The sequence below is a fragment of the Trichoplusia ni genome, chromosome 20 (assembly GCF_003590095.1).
Source record: "Trichoplusia ni isolate ovarian cell line Hi5 chromosome 20, tn1, whole genome shotgun sequence".
NCBI classification, from domain to species: domain Eukaryota; kingdom Metazoa; phylum Arthropoda; class Insecta; order Lepidoptera; family Noctuidae; genus Trichoplusia; species Trichoplusia ni.
In genome coordinates this window covers 6,234,348-6,245,371 of record NC_039497.1, presented here as the reverse complement: position 1 = coordinate 6,245,371, position 11,024 = coordinate 6,234,348, and the positions used below count along the sequence as shown (strand labels likewise).

At 38.7% G+C, this 11,024-nt stretch overlaps 1 protein-coding gene and 1 pseudogene across 1 annotated transcript; one reads left to right on the top strand and one right to left on the bottom strand.

The window, feature by feature from the left end:
* Positions 1-208: 208 nt before the first annotated feature.
* Positions 209-1,991, top strand: LOC113503970 (skin secretory protein xP2-like). Its single transcript, XM_026886113.1, has 2 exons — positions 209-317; positions 600-1,991. The coding sequence occupies exons 1-2, from the start codon at positions 209-211 to the stop codon at positions 1,796-1,798; spliced, it is 1,308 nt and encodes a 435-aa protein (XP_026741914.1). The 3' UTR covers positions 1,799-1,991.
* A 216-nt stretch (positions 1,992-2,207) lies between these two features.
* Positions 2,208-10,244, bottom strand: LOC113503969 (annotated as a pseudogene).
* Between the last annotated feature and the right edge of the window lie 780 nt (positions 10,245-11,024).

The following is an 11,024-nucleotide window of genomic DNA, read 5'->3' as shown; positions in this document are numbered from 1 at the left end:
TTAAGTTTGACGCAGCGCACACAGTTTTGTGATAATTTCCAACAGTTTTTCTTACGTTTTCTGTTCTGCTATAGCTGTGTGTGTATAGGCTTTGAACTTCGCAAACAATTTAGCTTTATATTGGTGAAAAGTGTTAGACTTTTCGTTTTGGACGGGGGAAAAATTGGTTGCATTCCATGAACTTGGATACTGCGAAATATCTAATAATATGGCGTTCGGGGAATCTTTTGTGCGTTGGGGGCAGAGTGCCAAAACGCTTTTTAAAGATCTTGCAAAGCGTCCTGTTGACACTTCCCGTGACCAAACCAAACTGTTGGGCATACTCCCAGCCGGCAGTTTTGATGCCTTGTTTTAAGTAATCTAGTTTTTTAATGTATTAGTTAAAGTTGTGTATTTGAGTTTAAAAGAATAAAAGGGTTGGATTGTTGATTTCTTTTTTGTAAATATGTAGAAATAAATATTGAGATAAACATAACGATCGTAAATTGGTTTGCTGAAAATTTTGACAAGATTTATTTGCTTCCCAACCGATTTGCTTTTTTTTAGCCGATTTGTAGATCCTCTGAGCCCAACAATCGGTTATTTTACTTAACTAATAGTGTTAACTCATATTATTTTTATCTTATTACAGGTGCTGCTTTCAGCAAGCAGCCTATCATCAACAAAAGAGATCGCAGAAAAATCAAAAGTATCTAAACTCCTTGCCACCCAGGGGATCAAAGATGAAGCCGTTTCAGACAAAGGCGTAAAAAGGCACATTCCGTCATACGGCTACGGAGGCCACTCCATCGGGTTCTCCAGCCCCGCCATAGGAATAGGCCACTCTGTGGGTCTCGGACACTCCATCGGGCTCGGACACATTGGTGTAACTGGGGCCGGTATTGGGATTGGCTCCGGTGTCGCTTTAGGCGGAGGGATTGGAGTGGGCCCGGCTGTAGCTATCGGAGGAGGCGGTGGTGTGGCAGTAGGTGGTCCGGCAGTCGCCGTCGGTGGTCCAGCAGTAGCAGCCGCTCCAGTCGCAGTGGCTGCTGCCCCCGTCGCTGTAGCGCCAGCAGTACAAACATCAGTAAACATAGAACCCAACCCAGTCATACTGCGTCAAGAGGTACCTCGCTACATAACAAGAACAATCACACGCGATGTCCAAGTTCCCGTCCAAGTACCGGTCCCAGTACCCGTTGATCGTCAAGTGCCATACCCAGTAAGAGTCCCCGTTCCCGTCGCCGTGGACAGGCCAGTTCCTTACCCAGTCGTACAAAAAGTCCCAGTGGAGGTAACAAGGCAAGTGCCTGTGTATTACGAGAGAAAAGTGCCATATCCAGTGAAGGTGCCCGTTTCTGTACCTGTACCATACCCCGTCACTGTTGAGAAGCACGTGCCTGTAGACAGGCCTGTGTACATCGATCGTCAGGTGCCTGTACCTCACCCAGTGTACGTTGACCGTCCTGTCAATGTGCCGGTCCCAGTTCAGGTAGACCGACCAGTTCCAGTGCCACAGCCTGTGGTAGTAGACAGGCCGGTGCCGGTTCCTCAGCCTGTTGTCGTTGAGAGGAGAGTGGCAGTGCCTGCTGTGGCTGCTGTCCAGGCCGTGTCGGCTGGTCCCGTAGCGTCGGTGGCTCTGGGCGGTGGTTCTGTTATTGGCGGCGGTATCGGCGGAGGAGTCATAAGCGGTGGTGTGATCGGTGGAGGCTATGGCGGTGGCTACGGCGGTGGCTACTCCAGCGGTTACGGCGTGTCGTCTGGATACACGGGAGGCTTCTCTAAGACCATCTCATACAATTCTATTGGTCACCATTAATATTTCATACCCAGTTGTATCATTCGCTATGTATATTTTTGTAATTAAAATTATTTTACCAGTGCACTCTGTTTTATTTACACTTATTTCCTGGTTTGTCGTGATATAGTAAGATCAGTTTACTATACATCTGCAAAATCTGTACTATAACTACTGAATTAATTATAGGTATTCTACCTATCTAATAATTATTGTCAAACTATCTAGTTTGATTATAATTTATAGAGCAAGTCCAACAATTAAAACACAAAAAGTGATTCAAAAATGTATTTTTAAAATAGAAACAAGGTAGCAAAGATATCACATGAACTACAGAAGAACAGAAACACTGTAAGTCGTAGAACGAATGTCGTTCAGACAGCTTTTTGTGCGATAGGTGATCACTTAACATAAATCATTTATTTATCAAAGTACTATGAATAATTATTATTGTAAATTCTGTTTGAGGTGTTAAGTCATCAAGTTTAATATACAAGTTAAGTGAACTGTACTTCCTTTTTATACGAAATGAATTTTTAAACCAAAGTAATTATTCTAAACATAACTAACTTCTAAACATTAATATCAATGTGCCATTGATATGAATGTTTACATACGTATGTGCGTACATACATGCACACAAACGAAATTAAACCTTAAATATAGGGTCAGTAAGGTGAATTATTTGATTTTATTTTCCAAGCATTCAACTCGTGGTTTTCTTCAAGGAACACTTAGACATCTGAAAATAATAAAAAGGCGTTCGTGATTATGCAGCCTATTTTAGGGAGCCAGTGTTCATTTTACTTGGTCTTTACTTTTTTTTATCTAGCCCACTGTGTCCCACTACAAAGGCCTCCCCCAAATCTTTCCACGATTCTCTGTTCTGGGCCTCATGGAAACAGCCCGTGCGGTAAACGTTAAGATCGTCTCGAAACCGCTTCCTACTTCCTAGGCCTCCCACGGCAACGTCGTCCATCCGCTGGCTCCCATAGTGTGGTGACTTTGGCCCAGCGGTCGCTGTCCATGCGGCTGACGTGACCTACCCAATCCCGTTTTAGCCTGGCAGCCTTTTTACCGACGTCTATGATGCCAGTTTTGGAACGCAGCATGGTGTTCGGTTTTCGGTCTCGCAACTTAAAACCTTGATCTTTACTTGCCTCATCTTTAAAATATGATGCATTTTTTTGCTGGGTTCATGTTCGACCCCGGGGGGCAGCGCCACGCCCTGGCGAAGTCCTGGCTGTTCTGCATAGCCCCTATTACTCTAAAGTTTGATGGTGGGTGCACGTCTTGCACTAGTCCTCTAACTATTTCCCAGTATTCTTTAGTTGTAACCTCACACCAGAGCTAGGGTTAAAAGCATACATTAATTTTTAAACTTAAAATGGACAACAAGTTGAGATAATCATACGCACAGAGAAAGAACAAAACATCTTTTAAAACATACCAGTTCTAGTTATCTACTTACGTTTCCCATAGCCAAGAAGAACAGTTGTTCTGATGTCAAATGTTCAAAACCAGGCAATTTCTGTTCAGGTCCGTGTTTCTTCAAGTGATGCCTCAGAGCCGCGAGCGCCGTTCTTAAGCCGCCATTGTCAGCTAAGACTTCACCAAGTACATTATTCCCATCGATCTTTTAGAAAAAAAATCAAAACAAAGGCTCCATAAATTTGCTACATTCTCGTAGAAAGACAAAGTTTCACTTTGACCGCTTTGTGAAATCGTCACAGTCATTGTATCAATTTGTATACATAAGACTCTACTGACAGACATTGTAGGAAAATATTTTGTGAAAGCTGTTATTGCCAATATGGAGTCCTGGAGAAAGCTAGTTCAACTCAAACGTTCCCTATGTGGGAAGAGGCCCTGTGCCCATCTGTGGGTCATCTATAGGCTGATATACTTATACATTGACTTACATGGTCATCCAGCTCAGGTACATAGTATCCGGAGTACTGGTCGATGAAGCACTGCGTCATGTTGACGTACGTACTGATGGAGCTGTTAGACCACCACTGTACCTTGTTGCCGTTCTTGTCGTATCGTCGACCTGGCATGAGACAATATCATTGCTACAATACACATTCAGACAAGCAGTTCGCTTACTACGTGCTTCAAGCAGAAGTGTTGCAGTTGTGGAAGTGAGCCAAGAAAGAAATTCACTCAATTCTCATGGTTTTTAGGGCTTTGTGCACAAAGAGTTAAACTAAGCCTATCGCAAAGGCTCCACTTTTTGTCCGTCTGTTCGCACGTCTGTCAGGCTGGAGTTATCAATGGCAAAACATTTTAAGGCTTTCAGAAGTAGTGGCCGGGGGAAACTAAGTCGGATGAACAAAACTAAAGCAGCAGACCACCAGCTTTAACAATCAGCACTAGTTTTACGTCTTTAAAAACTTATTACCAGGTAATTTAGTTAATAAGGTACTACCACAACGTAGTTTGCAGTTCTTGCCGACAATTTAATACGAGCAGAGTATTGTGGATATTCGTTTACCTGTATTGTCAAAGCCGTGGTTGATTTCGTGTCCGAGAACAGTTCCCAGTGCCCCGTAGTTGAGTGAACTGAACAAAATAAACAATATTAGACAACAATTATTTGAACGTATTGATCATAAAAACTCTATAAAAGTACTTACTCAAGTCCTAAATTGAAGAAGGGATGTTGTAACATCACCATGGGAATAACTAAAGGAAACAAACAAGAAAAAGAAAGTAATTGTGGTTTTCAAAAAGTAGCGAGTTATGATAAAAATTGAATGTAAGTACCATATCTCGAAATAGCAATGATGATATTTTATTGTTACGTAAAATATCAAAGCTTTAAACTATGAATGAATTACAACATAGCAAAAGAAGTGTAGGCTCTAATCTCAATATAACATTTTATTAAATTATATTTTGGTACATTTAATTGTTGAATAGTAGGAAGGTTTACATTGCGTAACGTTCCGTTTTATTGAATGACTTACTTATAGAATTTTTGTTCGGTTGATAGAAAGCATTCGCTATAATAGGATCCTGTTCCCAAGTAACATTATTTTTGTTTCTTAGTTCATTTAGTGATTTTTTAAATTCAATTTTGTTAATGTTTAGCATATTTTCCAAAAGTTTTTTAGGATCTACAACTATTCCACTATAGTATTCTTCCAGTTTTCCATCTTCTAGCATGTTATCTGGGAAGCCTAAGAGAGGCTTTATATTTGTGATTTTCTGGTATGACGCCGATTTCGTATCTTCATCCATCCATTTTGCTTGGCCAACAAGATGAGCAAAAGAATCTTTAAGTTCATCAACCATTATGCTGACCTGGATAAAAGAGACAAATACTTTATTGCGAACCTACAAAAATATTTGAATAAATCTCATAATATAAAGCATTTATGCCTGTTAGAGAGATTACCAAAGAATATTGGACAAGGATTTTAGATTTTACACTTTAGTATGGTAGTAGGGGCTAATAAAGAGCATACTGGTAAGTGACACATCACACGGGGCTTTACATCACTGTATCCACTTCATTTTGTGATCGTATACAATATTTATCTGAATTATGTCTGACGGGCTTAACAGTTTTTTTGCCAAATACTCTATTGAGTCCTTGGGTTAAATTACTAAAAACATCAGTCTCCAATCACAGCTAGATGGGCTTGAAAACAGTCGGGCTTTTTATTCTAACAGCTCCCGCACTAATGCATTTGAAGAATCGTGAACCTTCAATATGCATGCAAAAACAGACTCAGAACCAGCATTCGTGGATCACACAAATGCCTACTACGCGGGGAACGAAACAGATTAAATGAAAACGAAAGCAGATCGGTCGTCTATAATACCGCTTGGCTATCCCATTTGACCAAATCTTACTTACTTTTGGCTTGGTGACATTAAATAGGTTTGGATCAGCGATGCCGTAGGACATAGCCATACCAAACATCTCGATGGCAGTTTCAACGCACTTCACCTGCTTCGACTGGTAGTGTAATTCCTTACCAACGGTCAAATCGCGCAATTTTGTTGGGCTGGAGTCTCCCAGTAACCTCACAACCTGGTCAATAAACAAAGTAAATATTGGAAGAGATAGTGTATTCAATATAATGTAGATAGAAGTCAGTAATAATTTTCTACATGCGGTTTGAGTACGGATCATAAAAGGAAACGATTCCATTGTTCGTTCTGTATTAATTTAGGATTGAGTCTAAATTATCATCTGCTTTACAAACAAGCTTGTCATGATTGAACATGAAACAAATACACACCTGCATCCAGATATAAAGCTCCATGATAGCCGGCGGTGTCCTCGACACGAAAGCTGCCAACATTGACATGTAGTTCAAACGCCTATCAGCAATCAGAATCTTATCCTTTTCGAAGTCCAGCTCAGTGGTGCTAATGCTGAACAATCCTTCTAAATACCTTCTCCATATAGGCGTAGCTGTACCATTGTTCAGTTCAACAATTGAATCTGTGTGGTGTTGTAATTCGTCTACAGTATATTCTGCATTGTTGCTGTAATCTTCTTCATCTGTCTGTGTTGAGTTGTATTCTGTTAGCTGTAAAGTTTATTATTTTGTGACATATCATTCATACTTCTTCTCTGAGTGGATCTTACTTTGCAAACGTAAGAGTCCAAAATGTTTTTTTTACTTTTATCAAGTTTAACGCTTATGGGTTAGGCAATTGTTGATATGTTAGTCAGTCAGTCAGCCTCTTATTTATGGTAGCCACCTAACTTAAAATTAACGACATAATGCAGGCGGCAGCACCTGTATTCCATGTTTAGAAATAAATCAAATTTAATTCAACATGAATTTACCAATGTATTTTTTACCCAGTTCTATGTTATCTATTTTGCTGCGAATAGTGTACTTAACAAAGTTTTCAGGATGTAAACTAATCCCCAAAAATACTAACTGATTAGCTCAGCATCATTTTATCTTTTGATCCAGTATAGAAGGTTTTATCAATTTTATGCTTTCTGCCCCTTACAACGTTCCCTTTCCTTACCTCACGTATATCGTTTTTCACTTTATAATACTCAGAAGCAGCCTCCATAAAATTCTTATCCAAATCGACGTCAGTTAGTTTGGTATTGTTTTCAGATTCTAAAGCGAATAGTTTCATAATTTTTGCATAATTATCAACGTCTTTAGCTGCGTCATCAGATTCGTTAGTGCGACGTATTTCATGGTAGATGCTTGATTTATCTTCTATGAAATGTTTTCGGGTGTTGAGGGTTCTACCATTGTGTCGTTGTCTTTCCGTCTTGATATTTGTGCTGCAAACAAACAATGTATTTTATAATAAAATTAAAGCTTAGTCTTAGATGACACTGCCGAAAGATTAGGCGCAGAGTTAGGTAGGACTGAACACTGAAAATTTTATAATTATTAATAGGCGTTTTATTTTTTTTATGTGCTGATAGCATAATATTGCTACCACTTAACAAAATTAACGAAATATTTCTACGAACCCAAATTTATTAACACACCTTCGAAATGCATAAACTGTGGGAGGCGCGCCAATGTACATCCTATTTACTGAGGAATTCTTCGGATCGGCGTCTATTCCGAACCCTATGAGCACGTCTTTACCAAGGTGAGTCTTTATCTTGATGACAGTTTCCAACCAGTCGAAGGTATATGTGGAGTAGTCGAAGTCTTCAGTGATGTTGATGTAGGTCGGGTATGGGGGGAGGCCGAGGGACTTTAACACGATGATTAACGGATTAAGTCCACGTTCGTTTAATGTGTCTGGAAATGGAATAACATTTAGAAGATAGAAAGCAGTGAAAAGCAAATAAAAAATTACATCAACATTTGAATTTTTTGAATTTGTATATTTAAAAGGTAAGTTTTGGAAATAACTTTGTGAGCAGTTTATTTTACGTTTGCAATATATTCAAGAAATAACTTTAACCCTATACCTGTGTCCATGCACGCATCATACAAGTCTTTAGCCTGCTGTACTGGCTTCGGCTGGTTGCTGACGTTCCCATTGAGGAAGTCCCTCACTAACATGTTCACTTTCTTTGTCTTCTCTAAAAAGTTGGTGTTGTAGTAGAAGGAGTCTGGTATCAGGTGTTCGGAGCCCCAGTTGCCGCACGCGTACTGGACAACTTGTTTTTTTAGATCTCACATGACTCCAGCGCAAGGATTTTTTTATACTTGTCCTTTTTTGGTCCTTAGTAATTTTATAGGGTAGATGATATTATACAATACTAGAATAAATTCTGTGCTTATGGATCCATGATTAATTTTTGATCAATTAAAAGCTAACACAACATGCACATAGAGAACCTAATCATAATTCATCATTTCTAATGTGAAAACGAGCAAATGGCACTCCTTCGGAAGTGAATTATTAAATCCAAAAATATATCAGAACTCGTTTGCTACTTTGTCTGGGATTGGGGTATTTTTATCGAGAACAGTTCTTACGAAACGAAAAATTTAGTAAGTATGGTTGACTCTGATGTTTAGTCTTTCGAAGACCTGGGGACTGTCTATCTGATTTTTAACAAGCTTGGACAGAAATATTAAATCAGATCTTTCTCTGTGTTCAATTAAAGTTTTATTTGAAGTCTTAAATACTTAAACGCCAGTGAAATAAACCTATCAATGGTCTTGACATCCAATAGTAAATGTTTAGGTACCTGATAAAAGTTATCACAAGGGTCCGCACTGGGGTCCATTGAGAGAGCGAGGTTCGCCGCTGAGCGCAGACATTCCGTGCTCTCGCAAAGTTTCACCTTTTTCCTATGAAGACCTAGGGCGTCTGCAAAACAAGCCTTAAACACTTAGAATTCTATTGCATGAAAAGTGTCGCTATAGCTAACATAGTTATGGCATTTTTACGTTAAGCCGACAGTCGATGATAGAAATCAATTGTTTTTTAAATGAATAGCGTAAAATAAAAATAAAAATGTTTTTTCCTGACAACTTGTTAAAAGTTTAATCAATTCCTTTCAGTAGTTACCAAGATCTTTCAGGAAATACACACAAAGGGACAAACAATAAAAATATCCTGTGTACAGTTTTCTCTTTTCTACGTCTTTATCACGACATAGACTTACTCACCTACGCCTATCAGAAACAGTGAACATATTATAATAATGTCGAAAACCAGTAGACTTTTCTTGTAATTTCTTCTGAACCTAAAAAAGAACAACATGACATTGAGAAATAAGTAGAATCGATAGATTCACTTGGGGGTGTACCGCAGAAGGAGTGGGATGGCGCACTACAAAACGTAGAGCGGCTTCCCCGTTCCACATCTCAAATAATATAATTTTAAGAGTTCCCTGAACTTTTTCTGTACAACCTGGAACAATATTCCAACAGGACCAGGTATTCAAAACAACTGAACACAATCAAACTTCAGGAGTTGCTATTGCGCTATTAAAAATAAAATAGGCCAATATACGGATCTAAACGGATTAAGCAAAGTACCAGTGCTTTACAAGGAGCGACTGAGTATCTGACCTCCTAAACCCAGCTACCTGGGCAACACGATTCCTTTTATTTAGACTGGTTGTCAGACTTACTAGCCTCTGACTTCCCGTAATAACTGTCAAAGATGTAAGAATAAAAGCCGGGATCCAGAATTCAACGTGCTTTCACAAACAGTGAGTCTCTTGCCTCTAAGCTCGGTGCTATTATTGATGGAATATTAATAAAAAAAACGCATCTTAAAAAAGGTCGATTAATTTCTAAATATTTTTTTTGAAAATAATATTTTCGCCCGGGGTGTCAGTGGCCCTTACGCCGGCACTGTCTAGAATATAGGCTAAATAACTGATGTAAATAATTACTATCTTAAAAATCCTGCCCTTTGTGTTAAGCGATCAGTGTTGCAGGCGATAGTTTTGTACACTTACCTAAAAGTTGTGGAACCGACGGCTGTCAGATTACCAGACTCTCTCACCACATTGCCGTCCATCAGAGGGGGCTTGCTGGGCTTGGTACTGTCCGCACCTGTAAACATGACGCAGCAATATGATCACATGACAGGGACTGACGCAATGACATCGTAGTAGATAACAAATAGGTAACTATTCATAATAAATATAGGTATAATAACAAATCGCTCATGTCAACCGACTAAAAATGAGGACTCAGATGGCACTCATTTTCTCCCACGTTAAGGGATAGTCAATTTTAGGATGGATCTTTTGGATAGTCTCTTCATCAGCCCATATTCTTCCAATGCGGGACATAGGCTTACCCAGTTATCTGTGAGTTTTTTCTCCAACCTTCAGTAATAAGTCGCTCATTTGGGGCAAAATCAAAGAAGAGAGAGAATACACTTCATCAAATTTAATAATGCGGAATAAATGCTTCATTGAAAAAAAGAGCGCACTCGGTCATACGAACGTTCAATTTCGTACTAAGTGTGTTGCATTTGCAAAAAAAAAACACTTACTTGTGGATCCAATGATATCTCCTTCTTGATCTAACTGCGTATTCATTTTATACTTTTATAAATTCAATACTAAAGTTTATAAAAAATGAAAAAAAAACTTTTCATGATAGTTGATGAGTTTAAATTTCTATAAAACTGTTTCAACTGTGTTATACAATGCCCGTATCAAATTATTAGTTTTTAATATAGTCTTAAGATAGCCGGTAATGTACGAGAAACAATATTTCAGGTTACAGTTGGCTTCACTGCATAACGTTTGCCTGACTGAAAACGATTCTGAATGATCTGGGCTTACTTAAATAGTTGTAGAGTGCTTTGTTTGTGTTTGTCTAATTGTCAATATATTATAAGGACGTTACATATTACATGTTAGGAGGACACATCATACATGATAAATGTTTTTTTTTCTGTGAAAGGTTTGCAAGGGTTTTCTCATTCAAGAATAACTTAGTCGTTAATAAACTGAATGTGGAGTGTAGGGTTTGTCACATGATATTGTAACTCAGCATCAGACGACAACTATGATGACCGTTCTGTTAAAACTGTCTAATCTTCTAAGATATTAAATTAAATGATGTTAAGACAACTATGCTTAAAAATACCGTATTTATTTTGATAAGGGTTATTACACCCTTAACAAATAAGCTTTGTTGTAGAACAAAATGCATTATCAATAAAATGGTTATAGTCATCTTTAAAAGATGTTGTCAGGGGCTTTTTAGACCTTAAGATAAACATTTGTGCGTTCCACGAATGCTTGTTCTGAGTCTGGGTGTTGTTGTGCATGTGATTTGATTGTTTGTGAAAACCCCGCGACATAAGGATC